Genomic DNA, 27473 nt, shown 5'->3' with positions numbered 1-27473 from the left:
TACTATCCATTCAGCATCGATAATGTATACAAAAAAGTGACACTAATAACCGTTACTTCAAGACACAGGTTGCAGAAAACAGATGATATGTGCTGCGAGCATAAACAGCAAGACTCCAACTAACACAATTAGAAACACTTGCCGACATCGATCTTACTAACACACTAAACAAATACACTACTCAACAACAAACATCACACAGAAGTGGACCATACTGTCAAATACATTAAAACTTTCCATACATTAAATTCTTTCAGTTCATCATCACACTAGGTACGTTACAAAAAAATGATAACAATGAAACCAGGCTTTTAAGATGAATTATCTATTAAATCACTGGAAAATATAAACATATACATAATTCAATCTAAGCTTCTTTAATCAGGTCTCAAATGATATTAAATAAATAGCTTAATAAAAGGAACAAAATCTGGTGACTTAGCTCCACACTGTTATATATGATTTACTTTCCATATAATAATAAAAAACATACAGTGCAATTTCAGGAAATATAATCTCTGCAAATAATTTTACTGAAACATTTCATTGGGAGCAGCAGTGCTGCACAGAGATAAAACTGTGCACTCAGTTTTACAATGGAACGAATAAAGCAACGAATGAATATTGTAGACATGGCAAATCACATCTGCAAATTCTAGCCTGTTCAACCTACAAATTATCCTAAAACATTTCACATTCCTGATACATTCATTAATCCACGTACCATCTTCATACAGCTACAGACACTAGCACCAGTATTTGCACAGCCCAAACTCTCCTCAAACTTCTCACAAAATCTTCTCCCAGCAGGTACTACTTGCTATTTCACTAGCTTGCTTCCTGTGACAGCAATTGTGGCCAACGAAGACAGCGCAATATTGCTGAGGACGGCTGGTTCAACCACTGCCGTATCTGCAAAGAATTAGAAAACCAAAACTGCAAGTCATCATTGAAACTTTAAAGCACAAATTTAGAAAACAGTATATGCTCATGAGCAATAGGTAGCTGCTATGTTGGAGGTAAGCCACTCATCACTACAACAAAAGAAATAGAACATGTGTCGATGTACACTCAGGCTACAAAAGAAAATTTATTTTCCTACTTATAAAAGGTTAAATTTTTGGGAAAAGTAATTTTAAATTTCCTGTAACTTACCAAACGAAAGCGTTGGTATATTGATAGACACACTAACAAACACACACACAAAATTCAAGCTTTCGCAACGCACGGTTGCTTCATCAGGAAGGAGGGAAGGAGAGGAAAAGACGAAAGGATGTGGGTTTTAAGGGAGAGGGTAAGGAGTCATTCCAATCCTTGGAGCGGAAAGACTTACCTTAGGGGAAAACAAGTCTTTCTGCTCCCGGGAATGGAATGACTCCTTACCCTCTCCCTTAAAACCCACATCCTTTCGTCTTTCCCTCTCCTTCCCTCCTTCCTGATGATGTAACCGTGGGTTGCGAAAAACTTGCTCTTACCCACACTTCGATGTCCCACAAATGTCTTTGATTTTAATAACAACAACATTAAAATATTAGAACAAAATGTTTAAACATATGACCATGTAAATGAGGGTGAATCATGTTTCTTTCAGTTGTTTCCACCTATATTCGGGTAGTCTGTTTCCCCCCCCCCCTCACCCCCCCTCCTCCTCCTCCTCCCCCCCCCCCCCCCAACTTTCCAGTTGAGATGCATATTATCAGACCACAGCATTGTTGCCAGGTCATTCGTATTTTGTTCAACATACAGAGCTACATAAACTGTTCCTTTTCTTTATTGAGCCGCATCAAGAATTCTCTGTAGCTCTTTCCCAGAGGTAGAAATACATTCCTTTCAGCTACAGTGCAACACTTTATTCTGTAATTTATACCTCTCATACACAAGTAGTGTTAAGAAAATAGGAATTTTGTAATTTCATGAGTTGTATTAGCCCAATTCACATGATTTCTTGTTGTTGTGTTCTGTCAGAAACATAACAATACACCGATAGTCATATTGGATGTTTAGCCTGCTGTCAGTCGTCAAGGTGGTTACATGTGTGTGCTTACAAGTGGCAATTATTGGTTTGTTTTAAAAATGGTTCAGAGAATTTTGCTCTAAAGATTGAACAACATGTAATTTTTTGTTAGAAATGTTGAATATTGCTTTTGGTGAGTCCGCTATGAGTGAAACAAGGGTTTACGAGGAGTTTCCAAGTTTCCAAGATGGATATGAAGACGTTGAATGTAACAAGTGTAAAGGACACCGTAGCACAACAACAACCGGTAAAAGTATGGAAAAAGTGAAAGAAATGATAATGAATGAGCACCAAATCTCAATTAAAGAAGTTGCTGATGATGTTGGCCCATCACTTGGCTCATGCCATGAAATCTTTGTGGATGTTTTGTGTATGAAACATGTGACAGCAAAATTTGTGCCATGTGAATCTGCTCACACTTCATTGCTCGTTTGTGAAATTTTGGTGAAAAACAAGATTATAATTATGCTAAGGCCTGCATATTCACCAGATATGGCCCCTTGCAGATTCTTTCTGTTTCCAGTAATAAAGAGAACCTTACAGGGCAATCATTTTACAAGCATAGCTCAGTTAAAAGCACAGCACTGAAAGAGCCAAGTGCTGTCCCAAAGACAGAGTTCCGGAAGTGTTTCAAAGATTGGAGGAACTACTGGCATAAGTGTATAACATCTAACGGGGACTACTTTGAAGGAGATAACATTAATGTAGATTAATAAATGAAATTACTTCCAAAAACCAAAAAATTCCTGATACTTTCCGAACACACCTAGTATACTTTTCTCAGATTCGTCTGCACTATCAACAACAATATTAGCCTTAGCTCCAACACTTGGAAAAATCAAACATTCACAGCTAGAACCAAACCAGCAGTAACAGCTTTTCGCTGCCACAACAATGTGGATATGTGCTCTGCCTTGGGTTGGGCTCATCTTCCAATCACTTGTAGAAATACTGGGATCACATTTTCCTGAACTAATGTCCCCTCCACTCTAGTGGAGAATGATGCAAGCATAATAATCTTCATTGAAACTAGGGCCGCAATTGCAATGAATTGTGCAGATGATAAATGCCACTTGCAGCCGTCATTTTTTTCTTTATTCATTGTACAATTGCACTATTTCAATATTAGACCATTATCAAGTACCCTATTGAACAGAAGCAATGACAGTGGATTAGGAATCACTAAAAAGTTAAACATAGTAACAGGTTATTCCTCTTCAGGGGACACCAACTTGTCAATGTACGATCATTCAGGCAGAGAGGCTTGTGCGTTCACATAAAACTGAGGGCTACGCTGATTGTAGTACAGCTACTGACAGGGTCCCCCATGCCGGATATGCCTCAGAGGATGAAACAGACTAAAAATTTCCCAAAATGCCCCACCTCTCCCATATCTACTCCCACAGTCCTTCCCACATTACCAAGATATCCTACCCAATGTGTGATGTGATTTGCACGGATGGGTGTCTGGCACATGGGAAGACGTATCATTAATGGAACTTCAGGGATACTGGGTGACGACCAGCCTGAGTAATTAAGCATTACACCGCGTGGGGATCCATGGTGTCGACCAAATAAACCTCCTATTCTCATGGGATCAAATCCGCTAATACTGTAATCTAACACTGCACAATTATTTTTCCCTGTTCATATGCATTAACTTACTTCCTCCCACATTTAGAACAAGTTGATATTCATCACACCAAATAGAAATTCTATCCAAGTCATTCTGTATCATGCTACAGACACTTGAAGATGATACTTTCCCATACACTACACCATTATCAGCAAACTGTTGCAGATTTCTGCTTATCTTGTCCATCATATCATCTATGTATATAGAGAACAAAAACAGTTCTATCATGTAACTTCTCGGCAGATTAAAACTGTGTAATGGACAAGGACTCTAACCCGGGACTATTGCATCTGCGAGCAAGTGCTCTACCAACTGAGCTACCCAAGCACAACTTACAACCCCTCCTAACAGTTTCACTTCCACTAGATCATCATCTTCCACCTTCCAAACTTCACAGGAGTTCTCCTGCGAAACTTGCAAGACTAGCATTCCTGGAAGAAAGAATATTGCGGAAACACGGTTTAGCAACAGCTTGGGGGTGTTTCCAGAAATTTTCACTCTGCAGCGGAGTGTGTGCTGATATGAAACTTCTTGGCAGGTTAAAATCGTGTGCCAGACTGCATTTCAAACTCTGTTCACGAAGTGTAAAGTTCCTGAGTTCAAGTCCCAGTCCAGGACACAGTTTTAGTCTGCCGGGAGGTTTCGTACTGGCACACACACTGTTGCAGGCTGAAAATTTCATTGCAGTCTATCATATTTCCCTGGGACACCCCTGGTGATATCGTTATCCCTGACGAATGCTTGCCATCGAGGACAACATACTACTTTAGAAGTCTTCGAGCCAGTCACATTCTAGGAGGTTCATCTGTCTGCTCTGACCTCCTTTAACAATCTTCGGTGTGACACCATGTCAAATGCTTAGTGGAAATCTACAAATATGGAATCTGCCTGTCGCCCTTCATCCACGGTTCAAGTATATCATCTGAAAAAAGGGCAGAGAGAGTTTTGCCATCACGATGCTTTCTAAATCTGTGTTGATTTGTGGATAAAAGCTATTCTTTCTGAACAAAATTTATTACATACAAACTTAGAATATGCTCAAGAATTCTGCAGCAACCTAACCTTAAGGATATTAGTCTGCATTTTCTATAGCCCTTGTAACATACAAGTGCAGAAGTGTGAAGTGCGCCTGACTACTCACCCCTGAGTATGCGCACATTGTCAGAGTCGAGCCTAGTGATGCTCTGTTTGCGGGCCTTCCGCTTCTGGCTACCGACAAGCTGCCGTGACGCGTCTGCTGCACTACCCACCGCAGACGCCGAGGTCACTCCCCCTGCACTCTGCAGGTGTGCCGCCGAACACAGCTGGCTTCCGTCAGAGGAGGTGACCACTGCTGTCGCTTCCACAGTCAGTGTGACTCTGTTCCCTGCCGAACACAGAAACACACTAATGGGGGACTGGAAGAACTTGACTGGAAAACAAAACCTAGAAAGTATAAAGATAATCACACAACACACAAGGAGGTTAAGAACAACTTTAACGTAATGCTTAGCTTAGCTTTTCTGAACTCTGGAGACTGGGTCTTCCTCTCCAACAATTCCTTGCAGCCCACCACTCTCCTAGATTCAGTCTCCGTCAACATGCCTCCCCTTTCCCTTTTTTACTGATGATTATCCACTCAATACCTCTTCTCTTTTTATCTTCATCTACCCCCTCCTCCCGCCCCCACCATCTCTCCATTTTTTTTTGTTTTCCCCTTCTTTTTCTGATTTGCTCTTACAAGAATGGCTTAGAGACTGCGACTCTTCAATTTTGTTCGTACTTTCAGGATTTAGAGGGCGCTGCCTGGACATCAATGTCCTAAAGTAATGTAATGAAATTTTGCAAAAAACTTGAAAAAAAATTATATTTGAAGATTTCGAAGCACCATTAAAACCTTTGTGAAGAAGCAGCTGGGCCGCAACACTGCATTCAAAGGAATACACCTGAGTATATCTCACCCCACTGCTTGAGAAACCTATTGCTTGAAAACTGGATTGATTTCGTATGAGAACAATGTATGGACTTACTACTACCTGTCCCTTGACAGGTGCTGCCTTGTGTTGTCCATTTATGAACTTACTTTGAAAGAAGCAGTAGGAAACTTAACGCGAAATCTTCGCAAATGACTGACACACAGTGTGCTTTCTTTGTAATGAGATTCATGCATCTACTTAGTTAGGTACATCCATTTGCTTTAATTCTGCTACAAATGTATCAGATTTGTTATGTACAAAATTTTGGAAGCTCCAGAGTAAGAACTCAATGATTCTGGACTGGAGGAAGAAATATCTCAATGGGAACAGCCTGAAGTATATTTATATTCCGGAAGGCTGTAATCTGCTACAATTTCTCATTGCTAATATTGTTGCTGGAGACACCGCTACTGTAATTATGATTTAGTTTTTGATGAAGCAACATCCAATAAAAGTTTCCAAGATTTTTATTTTGGATAGGATGAAGCTATCTACTGGCAAAGCAAGGAGCTAAGAAACAAGCTGGTATTGGCCTGACTGCAACATACTTTGCTGTGCGCCAGAATGCATCAGACTTTTTCAAGCAAAAGTCAATTATGTTTGAAATTGCTCAAGAACTCATGTAGCACCTTTTTTCTCACAAAGTTCATTATACTGTGTGTCATCATTATTGTTAAATTTGTAATCTGTCACACAACTAAAATAATTCTAAAAAAAAAAAACCTCGGTCTTTTTCAGTTGGAGTGCCCTACCCTTTAAGATATGTGAAACACAAATATGCCAGTAAATTGTGGCTTAAATGGCTGATTTTCTGGATGCAAAATTTTTCTCAGTAGCTGAACCTGAAAATATTAAGTACTAGACATTTCTAGATTCATCGGTACCTGTCTGTGTAGTGTAACAGATTTGTAACTGTTAAGCTGATGCTTCAAATCTCACCAGTAGCAACTTCTTTTTTTTTTCCTTTTATTTAAAATCCATGTTTGTTATCAAAAACATAAATAAACAAACAATGAATGATAGTGTCTTGAAATAGATAACATCTTTTTGTTTTTAATTACTGGTCATATGAAAACATATTAAAATTTGATAGACATGTGAAATGCTTTTTGTAAAACGATAAAAATTATTTAAGTCAATGATCTGTTTTATCTCTAAAAGTAAAAAAGTATTTTCATTTCTATTTAATATTTCACATTTGTGTACCAAAATTTAATTTATTGCGATTACTCACACTTTTATGCAAATAGTAATTTAAAATAAAAATGTTAATTTTATTAAGAAACAATGAGTCAATATTTGTTCATTTCTTTATTTCTCAATAAATATTGAATTTAAATAAAAGTAAAACATAAATAGTCTACTAGCAAGTTTCAATTGCAAATATGTTAAGCATCGCATTCATCTGCACTCTGTTATGTTCTCGTTTTTAAGCCTTTAACCGTTGGGTTGGTTAGCAGCAGCTCACCACGCTTTTCTATCTTCTGTTTTCCTGTCGAGTGAGGCATAGGTGGTATCTTGACGATTTGGTTGATGTATTCCAGACTCAGTCTGCCTCTTGTGTTGTTCCCTTCTACTGTCCCTTCAATAATACATTCAATGACACCATCATGTCTCAGCAGATGGCTGGCCCACATGTCCCTTCTGTGTTGGAAAAGCTTCCAAATACGCCGCTTCTCTGCCTCCACTCTGTGGAGCTGCTCTTCATCTGACACCTCACCTACCCAGGCAATATTAAGCAGTTTGCAGTAGCACTTCATCTCAAAAGCTACTATTTTGCATTATTCTGCTTCTCCGAGTACCAAAGTTTCGCTTCCACACAGCAGCATACTCCTAACAATTTATAAGGTCTTCCAGTCTTTGTCTGGTAGATTCAGCTTGCAGTTTACTCCTACATCTGATGTAATTTTACTCCCTAGGTAGGCTTCACAATGATACTCCCTGTGCAGCATGCATACAGTCTGCTCCCACCGACAGAGTTGTCTCAGTCTCTCATCCTTAGTACCTCAGTATGTCGCATCGGGACTCAGTTTGCATGGCACCTCAATATGTCACACTGTGCTCTAGCCTTCCACAGTGACAGTCGTCATCCTGCACCTTAGCTAGCTGTGAGGGGACATTAGTCATTACACACAATTTAAAAAAAGCTTTGCATCACCTCGGTTCCGAGAGTTCCGGAACCTGTACAGAAAATTGGAATAGAGATCAACATAAACATCATTTCCGTCCTTTTTATTGCTCACGAAATCCACACATTGCATGTTGTACCACCATACAATGAGATCTTCAGAGGTGGTGGTCCAGATTGCTGTACACACTGATATCTCTAATACCCAGTAGCACGTACTCTTGCACTGATGCATTCCTGTATTCGTCATGGCATACTATCCACAAGTTCATCAAGGCGGGTTGGTCCAGATTGTCCTGCTCCTCAACAGCAATTCAGCGTAGATCCCTCAGAGTAGTCGGTAGTTCACGTCACCCATAAACAGCCCTTTTTGGGTAATGTTGTCCGTAAACAGCCCTTTTCAATCCATGCCAGGCATGTTCAATAGGGTTCATGTCTGTAGAACATGCTGGCCACTCTAGTCAAGTGATATTGTCATCCTGAAGAAAGTCATTCACAAGATGCGCACAATGGAAATGTCAATTGCCGTCCATGAAGACGAATGCCTCGTCAATATGCTGCCAATATGGTTGCACTATAGGTCGGATGATGGCATTCATGTATCGTACAGCCATTACGGTACCTTCCATGACCATCAGTGGCATACATAATGCCAACCCAAAACAGCAGGGAACCTCCACCTTGCTGCACTCACTGGACATTATGTCTAAGGCGTTCAGTGTGATTGGGTTGCCTCCGAACACGTCTCCGACAATTGCCTGGTTGAAGGCATATGCGACACTCATCAGTGAAGAGAACGTGATGCCAGTCCTGAGCAGTCCATTCTGCATGTTGTTGGGCCTATCTGTACCGCACTGCATGGTGTCATGGTTGCAAAGGTGGACCTCACCATGGATGTCGGAAGTGAAGTTGTGCATCAAGCAACCTATTGCGCACAGTTTGAGTCGCAACATGACATCCTGTGGCTACACGAAAAGCATTATTCAACATGGCAGCGTTGCTATCAGGGTTCCTCCGAGCCATAATCTGTAGGTAGAGGTCATCCACGCAGTAGTAGCCCTTGGGCGGCCTGAGTGAGGCATGTCATCAACTGTTCCTGTCTCTGTATCTCCTCCTTGTCCGAATAACATCGCTTTGGTTCACTCTGAGACGCCTGAACACTTCCCTTGTCGAGAGCCCTTCCTGGCACAAAGTAACAATGCATACGCGATCGAACTGTGGTATTGACCGTCTAGGCATGGTTGCACTACAGACAACACTAGCTGTTTACCTCCTTGCTGGTGGAATGACTGGAACTGAGTGGCTGTTGGACCCCCTCCGTCTAATAGGTGCTACTCAAGCATGGTTGTTTACATCTTTGGGCAGGTTTAGTGACATCTCTGAACAGTCAAAGGGACTGTGTCCATGATACAATATCCATAGTCAACGTCTATCTTCAGGAGTTATGGGAACTGGGGTGATGCAAAACTTTTCTTGGTGTGTGTGTGTGTGTGTGTGTGTGTGTGTGTGTGTGTGTGTGTAGTTGTGATATGGACATAGATAAGGTTCATGAATTAGTACATGTTATTTGATTGCTGTTAACAACAGAACTTCAGATTGGACATCACTGACATTAAGTAGTCAATTGGTTCCTGTAATAAAGTGTGTTTTAAACATGTGTGCATTTTGTTTTGTAGTGAGAGGAAACCAACCACCCACCTATCATACCACCCTCTCCTCATCCTCTCCCCACGACCGCCCCACTCAGCCACCACAACGAGCGCACACACAGACGCACAGAAAGCCTTTTAACCAAGTAGCCACCCCTATAAATCTAGTCAAGCCTTGCCGTCACTGTTTTGCTAGCCATAAGCGGCAAGACTGCCCCTCGTGCAACACCACATGTTACTCGTGTGGTTAGAAAAGTCATGTCCAGGCAGTTTGCTCACATTGGCAAAAGAATGCCAATAATGCCCACTCTCGCAATAACAGGTCTCGTGCACATTCTGTGAATGCAGTGTTTTCAAAACCGACTACAATCCAAGTCAAGTAATTCAAGTATGGCTGTGTCCTCATCTGGCCCCAGGTGCAGTGCGACGCCATTCCGACAAACTATTTGTATCACTACAAACTGCTGGCTGTCATGTTGACTTTTAATTGGACACAGGTGCTTCTGTAACTTTGCTTAATTGTGCGATGTACAAATGGTTAAGTCTCACTATCCCTGTCAAAATCTAGCACACAACTGACTGCATACAATGGACAGGAAATCCCAGTACTTGCACGATGTAGTTTGCCACGTACTAGAGGTAGCTGTGGAGATCAAAAACTGTAGACGTAGACAGAAATTGGAATGCATCCAGCAAATAATTGAGGACATTGGTTGCAGGTGCTACTATGAGATGAATAGGTTGGCAGAGGAGTGGAATTTGTGGTGGGCTCCATCAAACCAGTCAGAAGACTAATGGCTCAAAAAGGTAGCACAAAACACTGCAGCATTGATTGTTGCACCATGAGGGAGTAAATTCAACAGAATAACCCCATCAGTTCCAGAGGACTACTCCCATCATGTTACCAGCTGAGGGTGCAACTTTGAATTTTCTCTTTGGAGAAGTGGTGGTGCAGCGCCACTCCACGGATTGCTGTGTTGTTTCCATTTCGAAGTAATGAACCAGTGTTTCACTACCTGTAATGACATTTGACAACAAATTGTCACAATCAGCCTCATAACGTACATACAGCACAGATGGTCCTTTGTTGCTCTTTGTGGTCTTGTTAGGCAGCAACAAATCCAGTGAGCACACACCTTTTGAGTACTCCAACATGTAGACGAGTGTGCCAGCACTGCCAAGAAATGTCATGTTGTGAAGCGAGGTGTTTGATTGTGATTCACCTCAAACAGAGTGTCTGTACATTCCGACACTGCAGGGGCCAGAAATTTACGCGGCCAGCCGGCATGCAGGAGACTGGACAGGTTTGCACGACCTTGTTGCAACATGTGTTTGCTCACTGCCAGTTCTTCAGACATTCTGCAAGCATTTATGAGTATCTGCAAATCTCTTGTTTTCCACCGAAAGAAACTCAGTGATAATTCTCCATTAGAGACACCATTTTGACTGCTATGTGTAATATCATCACCAATCAGAATTTCATGAATCTATAGGGACTGAAGCAGGAATATTCCACAATGTACCACAACAAATTGCACACTTTTCCAACTGAAATAGGCCAAGAAAGAAAAAATGGGTAGCATTACTCATTGAACACCCTTCATAAATAATTACAGCATTAAATCATGAAACACATTGGATGATTGTTGTAAATGCCTAGTGTTTTGAGGTCTTACAACTTTTATTTGTCGTCTTTTAACTCAAGCCCAGTTGAAAATGGCTGCATAAACAAAACTGTCAATAGTTGTATAAATAAACACTAATCTAAGCAAATATGGTCCTGCCAGAAATCATGCCATTCTTCAAACAATTTTTAATAATTGTGGCATCAAACTGGTGTGTGTGTGCGCGTGTGTGTGTGTGTGTGTGGGGGGGGAGGGGGGGGGGGGGGATTGGAATGTAAAAACTGTTGCATTGAAATCAAATCTCTGTCATTTTTTCATAATTGAATCTCAATACGATGGGAAGATTCTAATCTTTACAGACTGCATTTAGTAGTCATTCTAAATGATTAATGGAAAATCTCATATAAGATGTGAAACAAATACTAACAAAGAGATAGAGGGGCTGGCCAGTACTTACCTCAGCTCAGTACAGCCGATAGATACACACAAAACAGAACTGAAAATTTACATTCCTAGCTTTCGGAACTTTGTTCCTTCATCAGGGAGGAGAGAGGGGAAAAAAAGGGAAGAAGGGAAAGTGGATTCAGTTACTCACAACCCAGGTTATGAAGCAACAGGGAAAGGTAAACAGGGAGGGTAGCAAGGATGGAGGCATGGTTGTCCTAGTCATTCCTCAGGCAATGTTCTGTCATAGCTGATTTGTTAAATCCACATGTTTTACTTGGTATGTGTTTTAAGTACAATGGAAAGGATTACAATATGGCCTCATCATACACTTCTTTCTTCCTTAGCAAACACCTTCTGTAGCATATGTCAAAAAGGCTGCCAGCAGTAAATTGGAAATATCAAAACATTGAAAACGAAAGTAAAAGGATTCCTCATTAGCTACTCCTACAATGTATCAGAATATTTGGACTGAGAGGTTCATATTGCAGTTAACACCACTGTTTAATATGAGCAAGTTTTGATTTATCAATATATTGAAAGCTAATACTCAAAAGAGGCAACCTTCACCACTTGTTGTATCTATTTTGCTGTAACTGTTTCTGTTTTACATGTTTTGTTTATTTCTCTCCAGAAATTGTTGACATTGGATATAGTGTTAGTACTAACAATTAATATGTTCAATGCAGATTTTATCATGAAGTGCATGATGAAAATGAGTTACATATGGGTACTGATCATTGTTGGTCGGCTTACTACTTCCCAGGTGGCCGAGCTGACCGTTCACTTTCCATTCGACTGACTAACCTTTGTGAGCAAGTGTAATTTCAGCTCACCTCTGGAGGGTTCTCTACTGCTTTGTCAAACCAACAGAGGACAAAACAATAGTTCCAGCTGTCAGGAGCTCTACTCTCGGTGACAGCCATCTAGCACTCAAGGACTTATCAGATTTGACACAGTTAAAACTCTGCGAGGATTCCATTCAAGTGTACCTAAGTCTGAGACAACAGGGACAGATCGTTACCTGCAATGTTGCTGCCTTCAGTGCTGTCTGGAGAAACTGCCGGTGAGGGAACTGTCTGTTTCGGAGGCAGCCTGGAGTCTGGAGGCGGCAGAGGAGGGGCGACTTTCCTCTTGCGAGCCTTCTTCTTCATCTGGAACTCCTCCAGGCTGAGGGAGGGCAGTGCCTCAATCTTCTCTTCCAGATTGAAATCCCTACAAGTAAAGTTTATACCCAACAGTTCTTCCTCAGTGACAAGGGAAAGTCGTGGGGCAGCTGCAGAAGAATTCCTCTCTGCATATTGCACTACAGAAAAATAATAAATACACCAACATCTGCAGACAAAGTAACACCTCAAAAAATTTGTGTAAGTAAAGATATTCATCATGTAGCCACTAAATATATTTACTTGCAAGTCATTTTGGAGCATTTATAGCTCCTTTTTCAATGCAAAAAATTCATCTGGGGATTTAATAACACCCATCTTATCTTTCTAAATAAAGCTCTCTGTGCAGCCCTTGAAACTGCAATTTATTTTGCCTTGGCTCAAATACTGTCAAGCACCATGAGAGGGAAAGTGCTGCAAAAATACTATCAGTTAAGGTGTCTGACTTTTACTTAACATTAGGGCATAATTTACTAGTCTGTCAGGGAAAGAAGACTGACAAGTGGTAGGATTGCCTTTTAAAGTATCCACACAGTACTGTTGGTTAAGGTCCAGGTATTACACCCTTCAACCATTCACCCTGGTGTGCCCTCAATTGCAAGTAATCAATGAAAAAAATTTCATAATACAGCATACCATTCTACAACTTTGAAAAAGAAATGTTATACAGAATAGCTGTGTAGCATAATGCTTGTAACACCAGCCTCATAAGCAGGAATTAGAATTATATTAATACAGTCAGCTGCTCACGGGCGTTGATATATATCAACGGCGACATGTGAAAATGTGTGCCCGACCGGGACTCTAACCCGAGATCTCCTGCTTACACGGCAGACGCTCTATCCATCTGAGCCACCAAAGGCACAGAGGATAGTGCGACTGCAGGGACTATCTCGCGCACACCTCCTGCAAGACTCACATTCTCACCTTGTATGTTCGCACACTACATTTGTAGTGTCCCACCCCAACACACTCATTACTCGTGAAGACATTCTTACCAAGTCCCGTAAGAGTTCGGGGAATGAGTGTGCATCCTCACAGAAGAAGAAGGTCATGGCCAGTATTGCCAGAATTATATACTTATTTGGATATGGTGTCTGTTCTTTAGGACATGTCCGAAGTAGGAGGTTGTGGGTTCATGTCTGATCAAGTGCTGTGAAATTTATTTTTATTTTTAAATTTTTTCTCACCAATTACTTGCTTTAAATGTAATCTCTTATTTATATTCCTTTGTCACTTCATTTTAATCACCATATTAACTTTTTCAGATGCTCTCATTTTTCCTTCCCATCATTATTTTTCCAGTTGGAATCTTTGTGCATGTGAATTTGATTATTTTTACTTATCTTTCATAATATTTAAAAATTTGAGAATGCTGACCAATTAAATGAAAAAAAAATGAATGCAGTGGTATCAAAAATATTATTTTCATTACAAGATGCACATTTTCTTGGATGGTAAAAGTGATACAAACATCTGAAACATAAACTCTTATTGCAATGTGGACAAAATAACACAGATGAAGTTTTAAGCAAAAAAGAAAAAAAAAAAAAAAAAAAAAAAAACAGGAAAAGAAAGTAAAACGAAATTCAAGTAAAACGAGGACTAGAAATAATGAATGCAATAACATGGACAAAAATATAGTGTAATGAAATCGAAGAAATTAAATCAATGTTAATATTGGAAATAATTAAAATCACACATACACAGCAATTCCAAGTGCAAAAATAATTATACAAAGAAATAATGAGACCAACTGAAAAAGCTAATATGGTGATTAAAATGATGTGACAAAAGAACCGAAATAAAGAAGTACATTTAAACCAATTAATTGAATAAAATTATTGATCAAAGTCATTTTGATAAAGATATGAAAATAAAAAAATTCGAAGCCACTTCCTAGTGGGTACAAGGTCTGTACAATAACCACTACGCTACGCAATCAGTTTGTGCATTATATCTTTTTTGAAGCTGTAGAGCAACAAGTTAAAATTGAAAATTTTTTCATCAATTACTCGAAAACAAGGGCCCACCAGGACGAATGGCTGTAGGATGTGATAGCTCGAACCTTAATTTTCAATACCATATACATGGTTTCAAGAAGTTGATCCCATCCCTGGGGACCTCTCCTAGTAAGTAAAACAAACTTCTCGTCATATTGTTACTACATTAATCCTAAGTAGTGAGGAATTTTAAATTTGTGCCGTCTTATTCTCAAACATTAAATGAGAGAATATTTCTATTACTTACGCAGCACGGAATCTCTTTTTAGCAGGTGAGTCCGGCATGCTGTCTTCCAGGACATCTTTCCCGGGCTTCTCAAATTTAGATTTTACGGTGTATATCCTCTGCAAGCTGGATGACACAAGAAAAGGAAAATAAGATCTGTCGGATTGAGGAAAGCCTCATTTTCAATAAGAAAGTGAATGATCTTTAAGTTACATACTACTGAATTGCACCACAATTAGAGTTGTGTGCAGGTACAAAAGGAAAGTGGAATGGATAAGCACAGTAGAAAACAAAGAGTTTTGCAGGACAAAACAGCTGACTGTCATTTAACTTACTGTGTGCATTTCAGTAGTGTCACTGCAGAGACTGGAATTCGATAGTAGGAAAAGGAAGAGAAAGAAAAGAAGTAGGTGAATATGGAATGGGGGTAAGGAACGAAATAGGAAGACGGCTGGTAGAATTTTACACAGAGCATAACTTAATCATAGCTAACACTTGGTTCAAGAATCATGAAAGAAGGTTGTATACATGGAAGAGGCCTGGAGACACTAGAAGGCTTCAGATAGATTATATAATGGTAAGACAGAGATTTAGGAACCAGGTTTTAAATTGTAAGGCATTTCCAGTGGCAGATGTGGAATCTGACCACAATCTACTGGTTATGAACTGTAGATTAAAACTTAAGAAACTGCAAAAAGGTGGGAATTTGAGGAGATGGGACCTGGATAAACTAAAAGAACCAGGGGTTGTAGAGAGTTTCAGAGAAAGCATTAAGGAACGACTGACAAGAACAGGGGAAAGAAATAAAGTAGAAGAAGAATGGGTATCTTTGAGGGATGAAGTAGTGAAGGCAGCAGAGGATCAAGCAGGTAAAGAGACGAGGGCTAGTAGAAATCCTTGCCTAACAGAAGAGATATTGAATTTAATTCATGAAAGGAAAAAATATAAAAATGCAGTAAATGAAGCAGGCAAAAAGTATTGCAAACGTCTCAAAAATGAGATTGACAGGGAGTGCAAAATGGCTAAGCAGGAATGGCTGGAGGACAAATGTAAGGCATATATCACTAGGTGTAAGATAGATACTGCCTACAGGAAAATTTGGAGAAAAGAGAACCACTTGTGTGAATATCAAGAGCTTATATGGAAACCCCGTTATCACAAGAGTGATATACTTGATGGCAATATTATGGAAGTGGAAGAGTACATAGATGAAAATGAAATGGGAGGTATGACATAGACAACATTCCATTAGAACTACTGATAGCCTTGGGAGCACCAGCCATGACTCTACCAACTGGTGAGCAAGATGTATGGAATAGGCAAAATACCTTCAGACTTCAAGACCAAAATAATAATTCCAATCCCAATAAAGACAGGTGTTGACAGATGTGAAAATTACTGAACTATCAGTTTAATAAGTCACAGCTGCAAAATACTAACATGAATTCTTTACAGACGAACGGAAAAACTGGTAGAAGCTGACCTCGGGGAAGATCAGTTTGGATTTCGTAGAAATATTGGAACACATGAGGCAATACTGACTCTACGACTTATCTTAGAAAATAGATTAAGGAAAGGCAAACCCACGTTTCTAGCATTTGTAGACTTAGAGAAAGCTTTTGACAATGTTAACTGGAATACTCTCTTTCAAATTCTGAAGGTGGCAGTGGTTTAATACAGGGAGCAAAAGGCTACTTACAATTTATACAGAAACCAGATGGCAGTTATAAGAGTTGAGGGGCATGAAAGGGAAGCAGTGGTTGGGAAGGGAGTGAGACAGTCTTGTAGCATATCCCCGATGTTATTCAATCTATATATTGAGCAAGCAGTGAAGGAAACAAAGGAAAAATTTGGAGTAGGAATTAAAATCCCTTGAGAAGAAATAAAAATTTTGAGGTTTGCCAATGACATTGTAATTCTGTCAGAGTCAGCAAAGGACCTGGAAGAGAAGTTGAACGGAATGGACAGTGTCTTGAAAGGCGGATATAAGATGAACATCAACAAAAGAAATATGAGGATAATGGAATGTAGTCAAATTAAATCAGGTGATGCTAAGGAAATTAGATGAGGAAATGAGACACTTAAAGTAGTAAAGGAGTTTTGCTATTTGGGGAGCAAAACAACTGATGAATGTCAAAATAGAAACGATATAAAATGTAGTGTGACTATGGCAAGGAAAGCGTTTCTGAAGAAGAGAAATTTGTTTACCTCAAGTATAGATTTAACAGCTAGGAAGTGTCTTCTGGAAGTATTTGTATGGAGTGTAGCTATGTATGGATGTGAAACACAGACAATAAATAGTTTAGACAAGAAGAGAAGCTTTCGAAATGTGGTGCTACAGAAGAATGCTGAAGATTAGATGGGTAGATCACCAAGTAATGAGGAGGTACTGAATAGAATTGGAGAGAAGAGGAATGTGTGGCACAACTTGACTAGAAGAAGGGATCGGTTGGTAGGACATGTTCTGAGGCATCAAGGGATCACAACTGAGAACTGGAAGGCAATGTGGAGGGTAAAAATTGTAGAGGGAGACCAAGAGATGTATACACTGATCAGATTCAGAAGGATGTAGGTTGCAGTAGGTTCTCGGGGATGAAGAAGGCGGTACAGGATAGAGCAGCAAGGAGAGCTGCATCAAACCAGCCTGTGGACTGAAGACCACATCATCAACTGACAATCACCAGGGAAAGTAGTCGATGAATAACAGGATTGTCAATGGATGTGATAAAGTGACCCAAAGACTTGGAAACAAAAAAAATGTACTTTTAACGTTAAAAATAAAATGATAGGAAGAAAATTGACTGAAGTACAAGTTAGTTTACATTTGGCTGTTGTATTTAAAAAAATCATGCGCTGCAAATATTGTGTATTACTGAACAAACATATATTGTAAAGCCTGAAATATTTCACATAAAATAACTCTTGAATCATTAAAGGTATCTGTAATCTTTTTCTCACCTATATCAACCTTTTGCAGGTCTGACAAGAAAGTCCAGAGTACAAATATGAGGAGAAGTCAAAAAGTAAAGAGACTTACGAAACAAGAAATATTTATTATAATGATAGAAAACTGAAACATACTTTATTTTTCTATGTAACCTCCCTGCACTCCAACACACTTTGTCCAACATTTCACAAGTTTTTTGATTCTGTTGGAAAAGAAGTTTTTTGGTTGCACATGTAACCAATTTTGCACTACATCATTGACTTCTGCATTGGTTGCAAATCTTCTTCCCTTGGGTGCTTCCTTGAATGGTCCCAACATATCCATATCAGTTGAAACCAAGTCTGGACTGTATGACGGGCACTAAGCAATTCGAATCCCAACTCCTGTATTGTTTCGGATGTCCATTTGGCAGAATGTGGATGAGCATTATCACTACAGAATGACACCTTTTTGCAGTTTTCGCGAAGTTTGAATCTAATTGCAGGTTTCAGATTAGTTCGCAACACATCACAATAGTTCTCACTGTTCACAGTTTCGCCTCTTGGGGTGAAATGAATGGCTACCATGCCTTATATGTTCCAGAATAGTGTTAACATGATCTTACCAGCTAAATTTGATGTTTAAATTTCTTTACTTCTGGTGATGATGGGTGTTTCCAAACCTTGCTTGCAGCCGTACTTTTTGGTTCGTGATGATGCACCCACATTTTGTCTACAGTAACAATTTGCTGTAAAAATGCAACTCCCAAATGTTTACGAGACATGTCCATAATTTGTGCTTTAAGCTGTGCTGAGACTTCTTTTGGAACCCACCTTGCACACACTTTCCAAAAATTTTGTCTGTTATGTAAGATGGAGTATGCTGAACTATGATGGATATGTAAAGTATTGGAAAATTTTTCCACTCTGATTCGTCTGTTTACCATCACCATGCCCTCCAATGGCTTCCAAATTGTCCTCGGTGGTGATCTCGATGGCCTGCCTGATCTTTCCCCATCACATAGAGAAGTTCTCCTCTGTTTTAAGTGCCCTATCGATTCATAGATCTTGCTTCACAATAAGCAGCTGTCACCATACTGCACTTGCATTCAACAAATCATCTACACACGTTGAACACCTTCCACAAATAGAAAGCAATTCATTGGTGCAGATCGACACTGGAGCTGCCACGTTTCACAGTCTGCTACAATACGACGACTAAAGCAGTAATAAGAGTGGCAATGTGTTATAGAGAATTGTTGCAGATGACAATACTTCAGCCCTGGATACTAGCAGTTTTACCAAGCCTTATGGTGAGAAATTGCAATCTCCTCATATTTAAATGTGAGGGTTTCTGATCTTTTGTTGTGGTTGTTTAAATAGCGCACTGATGAGAAGTGTACACCATTTTCCATGAAAACCAGCATCACTGAGGGAAAGTGATGAGTGTTGTTTATGCCACTCTCAGCAGAGTCGATAGTGGAGTAAACTCCCAATCGGCATGCCATTTGAGCAGCACAAAAATCCATACACTCTGTTTACATTTACTCTGCAATTTCTTATCACACATACAAGTGGGCTATTCACTGAATTCCTGCCTTACAGATCTGCTATTGTGGCATACAAAAATACCACGGGACCACTTAAAGCGACAAAGTATTGGCAGCATCTCTATGATTAATGAATGTATTATTATGACATAAATGACCATCAGTCATATTATTCTAACGACTAGTTTTTGTTGGTAAGAACTGTTCCATTTTTCACTACATAGAGTATGGCTGCACAGAACTTACTTGTCTGGACTGCTAAAACGGTTCCTCATTTCCAATGGCATGTCCATTTCGGCATCAGAACGGTCACTGCCTGACGAGACATCTCTGCTGCTGCTGCTCAATGCATTTGAGCTTCCTACAGGTGGAACTGCGACTGAAGGAAGTGCACAAGTCACATCCGAAGGTGATGTCACAGGAATCGATGCAAGCACACCTGCACTGTGTACTGCAAGAGCACAGCTGCTGGACCTACATAACAAAACAATCACAACACGGGCCATTAGTACAGCACTCCTGTGTTTGTGGAAAACTGGCATTTTGAAAACTGATTATTGTTGCTAAACTGTAACCACACAGGATCTTAATACAAGGCATATTCAAAAAGCAGGTCATTTGCTTGTATTTAAACATTAACAGCTCACGATAAAGTTGTACAAACGAAGTGGCATCTACTGACTGTTTACAAAGCCACAGAAGCCTTTGTTTTCATTCAGTGAGTGAAAGTACACACAATAATCACTTCGAAAAATCACTGGTCCCACTGGTTGTGAAGTGTGTTCTATAATTCAATTTTTGTGTTCAAGAGGATGTAAGCTGCTCAGATTCATCAGGAGTTGTATATAGCTTACAGGCCTGGAAGTGAGTGAAGGACATGTTAAAACTATGGTGCCAACTCTTTAGAAATGTCCATATGAATTTAGTGATTGGAGTGACAGCCTCAATATCCAAAACACTGAAACTTTTCAATAAGTGCACCTAAAGTTGTGATGTGACTGACAATTTGTGCTCTAGCTGATTAATTTCCTCATGGTGCCTGCATGACTATTTACACAACTAACATAAGTTCAGATACGACAGATTATGTGCAATGTGGGTTCCAAAAATTCTTACCAACACACACAAAGAGAATAAAATATCAAGTGAATCAGTGTTTCTAGACCACTATCAACAAGATGGAGATGATTTTCCCCATATTATTATGGGCAATGAAATGTGGATATACACCAGCAAAGGGTCGAAGTAACAGTCAATGCAGTCAACTTATCTCCTTACTTTGGTCGAGAAATGATGGCTGCCATTCTCTGCGGGAAGGAGGGGGGTGGGGGTGAAAATGTATTCTTTCATCTCATTTCATGGAATGGGGGTGAACAATTACAGCTGAGGCTTACTGCGAAACACTCACGAAACTGAGATGCGCCATCCAAAAGCTGTAAACTGTGGCCCATGACAGCCCATCTCCAACACAGCATGCACCCACACATCACCGCCTGTACTGACGATAAGATTCAGCATGTCCACTGGGGACTTTTTGACCATCCACGTTACAGCCCAGTCTTAACACCCAGCCACTTTTGCCTCTCCCTACACTAGAAACAAAGGCTTTGTAGACAACGGTCTGAAGGTGACAAACTCAGTACTGTCAACTGGTTCAGTTCCCAGGCAGAGAAGTTCTATGCAGGGGGGTCGAAGAAGCTGGTGCAACATTATGAAAAGTCATGTTGTTGCCCACAGGGAAAATTATATGAAAAAATAAAGTAAGATGAAAGGAGAAAATATAAAAATGCAGTAAATGAAGCAGGCAAAAAGAAATACAAACGTCTCAAAAATGAGATCGACAGAAAGTGCAAAATGGCTAAGCAGGGATGGCTAAAGGACAAATTTAAGGCTGTAGAGGATTATCTCACTAGGGGTAAGAGAGATACTGCCTACAGGAAAATTAAAGAGACCTTTGGAGAAAAGAGAACCACTTGTACGAATATCAAGAGCTCAGATAGAAGCCCAGTTCTAAGCAAAGAAGGGAAAGCAGAAAGGTGGAAGGAGTATATAGAGGGTCTATACAAGGGCGATGTACTTGAGGACAATATTATGGAAATGGAAGAGGATATAGACGAAGATGAAATGGGAGATACAATACTGCGTGAAGAGTTTGACAGCGTACTGAAAGACCTAATTCGAAACAAGGCCCCGGGAGTAAACAACATTCCATTAGAACTAATGATAGTATTGGGAGAGTCAGCCCTTACAAAACTCTACCATCTGCTGAGCAAGATGTACGAGACAGGCGAAATACCCTCACACTTCAAGAAGAATACAATAATTCCGGTCCCAAAGAAAGAAGGTGTTGACAGATGTGAAAATTACCGAACTATCAGTTTAATAAGTCACAGCTGCAAAATACTAACATGAATTCTTTACAGACGAACGGAAAAACTGGTAGAAGCTGACCTCGGGGAAGATCAGTTTGGATTTCGTAGAAATATTGGAACACATGAGGCAATACTGACTCTACGACTTATCTTAGAAAATAGATTAAAGAAAGGCAAACCCACGTTTCTAGCATTTGTAGACTTAGAGAAAGCTTTTGACAATGTTAACTGGAATACTCTCTTTCAAATTCTGAAGGTGACAGGGGTAAAATACAGGGAGTGAAAGGCTATTTACAATTTGTAAAGAAACCAGATGGCAGTTATAAGAGTCGAGGGACATGAAAGGGAAGCAGTGGTTGGGAAGGGAGTGAGAGGGCTGAAGCCTCTCCCCAATGTTATTCAATCTGTATATTGAGCAAGCAATAAAGGAAACAAAAGAAAAGTTCGGAGAAGAAATAAAAACTTTGAGGTTCGCCGATGACATTGTAATTCTGTCAGAGACAGCAAAGGACTTGGAAGAGCAGTTGAATGGAATGGACAGTGTCTCGAATGGCAAATATAAGATGAACATCAACAAAAGCAAAACGAGGATAATGGAATGTAGTCGAATTAAGTCGGGTGATGCTGAGGGAATTAGATTAGGAAATGAGACACTTAAGGTAGTAAAGGAGTTTTGCTATTTGGGGAGCAAAATCACTGATGATGGTCAAAGTAGAGAGGATATAAAATGTAGACTGGCAATGGCAAGGAAAGCGTTTCTGAAGAAGAGAAATTTGTTAACATCGAGTATAGATTTAAATGTCAGGAAGTCATTTCTGAAAGTATTTGTATGAAGTGTAGCCATGTATGGAAGTGGAACATGGACGATAAATAGTTTGGACAAGAAGAGAATAGAAGCTTTTGAAATGTGGTGCTACAGAAGAATGCTGAACATTAGATGGGTAGATCATATAACTAATGAATAGAATTGGGAAGAAGAGGAGTTTGTAGCACAACTTGACAAGAAGAAGGGACCGGTTGGTAGTACATATTCTGAGGCATCAAGAGATCACCAATTTAGCATTGGAGGGCAGCGTGGAGGATAAAAGCCGTAGAGGGAGACCAAGAGATGAATACACTAAGCAGATTCAGAAGGATGTAGGTTGCAGTAAGTACTGGGAGATGATGAAGCTTGCACATGATAGAGTAGCATGGAGAGCTGCATCAAACCAGTCTCATGACTGAAGACGATGACAACAACAACAACAACAACAGGTTTATAGGAGACAAACTGTTATACCATCTCAGACAATAAGTCATAGTGCTTAGAGCTTTGATTCTGAAGAAGCCAAATTGCTTTTTGTTTCCTTAGAGTAGCTGTTCAAAGTGAATGTTGCAATTGACAATCCTGACAAATGTGAAATCCATTCTGTAATACAGCTTCAAGTGGCAAACAATCCCAAAGCTGTTGAAATTTATGTTGTACACTTACGATATGTGATGATCGGGGTTAGGATTTTAGGTGCATATTTCAGATGAAAAAAAGGAAGTTAAAAGGTACTGCAGTGAGGTAAAAAAAGGGACAAACGGTGTGGTTCATTCAACTAATTTACCAATTTCTCTTTCCTCTATTATAGTTTACTGAATGACAAATGTATACATCACATTATCAAAACACGTACATCAAATTATCACTCATTGAAAGAAGGAAAAAACATGTACCTCAGGACATCAAGCATACCTACATTCTTTTAAAATAAGTCTGTTTCTATTAGGAGATAGAATGTCTTTGTAGATGCTAAAGCTTCTTTCAACATCCACAGAAACCAGCGGAGCAAACCTTGTATTCACTCAAAATGGCCATTCTACAGATGTGGCGAATTCCTCAATGTCTAGATTCTTCTGAAGATTAGATTCAAGTTTGTCTTTGGCAAAGCCATTTAACTGCTCCCTCACAGAAGTAAAAACATCCCATTGGTTTTCCATTCCCAGACTTTTTCTTCTAATTATTTAATAGCTGTAGTCAGGTACTTTTAACTATGGATGCAATACAGTTGTCTCTGCAAATTATGTATTTTCTTCGTTAACAGAAGTTGCTGTGCCTTGGAAATTACACCTGCATTGGCTGGATCCAAAGAAAGCAAAAACTCTCTAATTATTCTCACACAACATAGCAGCACACTCAATCCAAGATCCCCAATGAGTAATGGCTGGGAAATTTGGAGGGGGCAGCCCAATGGTTTCCCTGTGGGCAACAACATGTCTTGGGGCTTTCAGAAGACTCTTCTTCATGGCATAGACGAACTGATCTACAAGGCTGTATTCGTTCCTTATGGATTCACAAACACTGAGATGGACATGAACCAAGCATGTCACATGCTTTAAGTTAGAAAGTAAAGGTTTCAATCGGTTAACAACTGAAACCATGTATGGAACACATATTGCTTTGTTGGCGGGTGGGAAGCAGGCACTGAATGAAGGTTGATCAATTCTGAAGCCTACCATTAGGCATTAAGGTTCATCAAAGAGGCATTCAGAGCAAGCAGTGTGATGTGTGTGACATTTCTGCATGACACTGCTCAGCCACACTCAACCCAGCGAACATGAGAATTGTTGCATGCAGTTTAACTGGGGCACTTTTTCACAACCACCCAATAGACGAGACTTTGCTCCAAGTGATTGCCATCTATTTGCATCCACGGTAAAACACCTTGGTTCCCAAAGCTCAACTGCGGGGAACTTTGAGATTATGTCGCAGGCTGCCTGCAATAATACGTGGCAGAATTTTATGCAGAGAGAATTTGTCTACTCCTAAGAGACATGACAAATACTTAAATCTGAATGATGATGATCTAGGAAAGTAATATAAAGGTGCAGTTTAAAAAGTTCTAACAAATCTGCTTCAACTATTCAAGTATTTTAGTTGCATCAAATAGAGACCTGATTTGAGGAAACTCAGCAGCATCCCCTTGGCACCCAGGACCTCACTTCCTTCAAATGTTTCAATACATTACCCCACCAAGGTTGTGACTTTCTCAAGTCAATCCACAAGTCAGATCATTTCTCCCTGACATCCTCCCCACTCAACCTACTGTTGCCCTTCTAACCACTGTAACGTCCCTGTCGAACCATACTATATTCCCACACCATTATCTCTACTCTGAGATTCCTAGCTGTGCAATCATTCTCACAGGAAAACCTGTCCCATGCATGCATCCACTGCCATATACACCAATCCCATTACAGGCAAATCCTACACTGCCAAGGTAGAATAACGTGTTTACCAACTAACTTGTGACCACCACACGGCATTTTATTTTGGAATGACCACCACTAAACAGGCTGATCACATGAATGGGCACAGAAGACACCCAGTACTCAGTTGCTGAACATACACTACAGTACGACTCGAGGGACCTGAATGCCACCCAGCACTTATTTCCCTGACCTGTGGAGCAAACAGCATACATACCACCATGCTTACCTCAGCACCTTTCCTCCTTTCTCAGATGAGCCACGAGAGAGTGGCCGACGATGGCCTTTCTTGAGACGGCCTTCTACCATGAACTGGTGGTACCGAAGACCTTTGCACGTTCTCGTCGATTTCCTCCTCACCGCATTCAACTCCCCATCATAATTCTCTTCGCTCTTCTGGATTGAAACAGAAAAATCAGCAGACTCGTCCATTACTGGAAGACATTCGCCAGCACCAGTCAGTGGGATCTGTGTTTCAGAAACTGCTCCAGACGTACTGCCGCCCACAGACGGGCTCTCTCCGTCATTCACTGCAGCACTGTTAGATCCCGCATCACTCGCCTCCAATGGTACAGCTTCTGTAATATTTGTGGCTGCTGTGACAATCTCTTCAGACATCGATTCTCTACTGTCTTCACTTTCATTGCTGGACGTGTCCTTGTCAACAGCAGACAGAACACCACCTCCGACAATCTGTCGACAAATATTTCTCTGTACAATAATGGAAATGAGAATGACACACATTGTTACACTGTAGAAAGCTACCAAATACAGAGAGATGGTCCTATCACCAATTCTTTTTACATTACACAAAGTATGCCATTCTATGTGGCTAAGACAAAATGGATCACAAAAGAAAAAAGATTAAAAGAAAACGAAAAATACAGTGACTGGAAATAAAATAAAAATAACACAGAATTAATAGTTTTTATTCTAGATATAAGAGCTTTTTGAGTAGAATATTTGCTTCTGCAAAAGCTTAAACAGCTTTTTCCAAAATAGTGTTTGCCTGTTCTTTTCTTTGCTCTCTTTGCTCTCTGTTTAAGCTTCCAGCAAGTGATTGCTTCTGTTGAGAAGCAGCAGCATTTTCTCACCTCTGAACAGACAGCTTCTTTAATGCAATGTGTTTCTCAGCATCCAGCCAGTTCAGTAATCATAAAATCTGCAGGACACCTATTTCAAATTTGTAGTGTATAAGCCCTAGTTTGCGTGTTTCAGAGCCCTTTTGTCCGACATTTGACCCATACTTGACAATGCTAAGATAGGTAGTTTGAGTGGAAGTAGAACTGAAAATAACTCTGTTTGCACTATACGGGAAGACTTTCAGTGTGGTTACTTTAATGCGATCAGCCACCGGCTGCAAGCATAAGCAAATTATATCTGTGAACAGTGAACAGCTGAGGAACAGTGCAGGGGAAGTAAGTCCAACCGACCTCTCACAGGACAGCCACCTTACAACCATGATCTACGTTTCTGCAAAACCAGAATTGACGTTCAGATGCCAATTCCTTCTGGTGTCGCGAGAGTCATGCTCGAACCTCGTGATAGACCTGCATTAGTCTCACTACTCATTTCAAAACAAGAAAAGAAAACAACAAGCAACACACAATGTAATATAATGTTGAGTGCCCAAGCCATTTGGTAACAGCTATTCCGCAATTACTTTTTAAGGTTGGCAACATTGTAAACGAGGCAGTTCAACTTCTACCAGTACCAGGGATAAACATTAGTTGTCTGAGTGTGCAAGCACAGGTGAATCATTAAGCCTCTACAGGTGGCAAAGCAATCGAGTCACATATTGAACAGCACATTCACTGCCACTATCTGAGCATAAAGAAGTAACGATGAGTGAGACATTTATATTTCAAGTGGACATTGTATGTAAACATGGGTAAATGTATGGATGTTACAGACTGGCAAAAAGAGGCAACAGTGTTTGGCTATGCCCACAGCTGTACAGTGTGCGAAGTTGCTGTATTTGTTACTATTTCACAGTGTCTGTCTAACATATGTACAAGCAACGGTGTCCCTCTTTACACCACCTCAAGTGTCGCTTAGCATTCACTACAGAAATACGTGGCTTATGGTGAGCTTCTGAACCATTGTACCCTATTCTCCATAACACCCTATGCACAGTCATTGTGCTACCTGCTTCTAACACTTCGGAACTTACAAGTGATTCATTCTGCTGATTTCATGTGTAACACACATGGCCACGAAACACTTTAGAATTGCGGTTGGAAAAAGATCCTGACTGAGAGGGACTGGAGACATGTTTCACAGCTTGTGAATCAAAATCCCTTCCAAACCCAACAGCATTTGCTGCAGGCAGTGAGTGAAGGCCCAGCCTCACCAGTTAGAGAGAGAACATTGCGACGGGAACTGTATGCAGTGAAGATTTGGAGTCAGTCATTTCACCAGAGACCATTGCTCACACAGGTGAATAAAGCTTCAACGAGCTAGAAATCATCGAACGTGGACAGTAGCTAACTCGCGGAACAGAAGGTGGTCTGCGAATCACGTTTTTACCTTTATTCAAATTACAC

At 40.2% G+C, this 27473-nt stretch overlaps 1 protein-coding gene across 1 annotated transcript in view; it reads right to left on the bottom strand.

Annotated features, from left to right (window-relative positions):
* Positions 1-340: 340 nt before the first annotated feature.
* Positions 341-27473, bottom strand: part of LOC124717176 — a 75679-nt gene continuing 48546 nt past the window's right edge. The window contains exons 7-12 of the mRNA XM_047243953.1: positions 25157-25620; positions 19568-19795; positions 14868-14972; positions 12476-12666; positions 4792-5016; positions 341-912 (exon numbers count right to left, since the gene is read on the bottom strand). Of these exons, the coding sequence (XP_047099909.1) occupies positions 821-912; positions 4792-5016; positions 12476-12666; positions 14868-14972; positions 19568-19795; positions 25157-25620 (1305 nt within the window). The 3' untranslated portion in view covers positions 341-820. The remainder of the gene's footprint in view (positions 913-4791; positions 5017-12475; positions 12667-14867; positions 14973-19567; positions 19796-25156; positions 25621-27473) is intronic.

The sequence above is a fragment of the Schistocerca piceifrons genome, chromosome 9 (assembly GCF_021461385.2).
Source record: "Schistocerca piceifrons isolate TAMUIC-IGC-003096 chromosome 9, iqSchPice1.1, whole genome shotgun sequence".
NCBI lineage: Eukaryota > Metazoa > Arthropoda > Insecta > Orthoptera > Acrididae > Schistocerca > Schistocerca piceifrons.
Note: the sequence above shows the minus strand (reverse complement) of the source record. Positions and strands in the feature narration are given on the sequence as shown.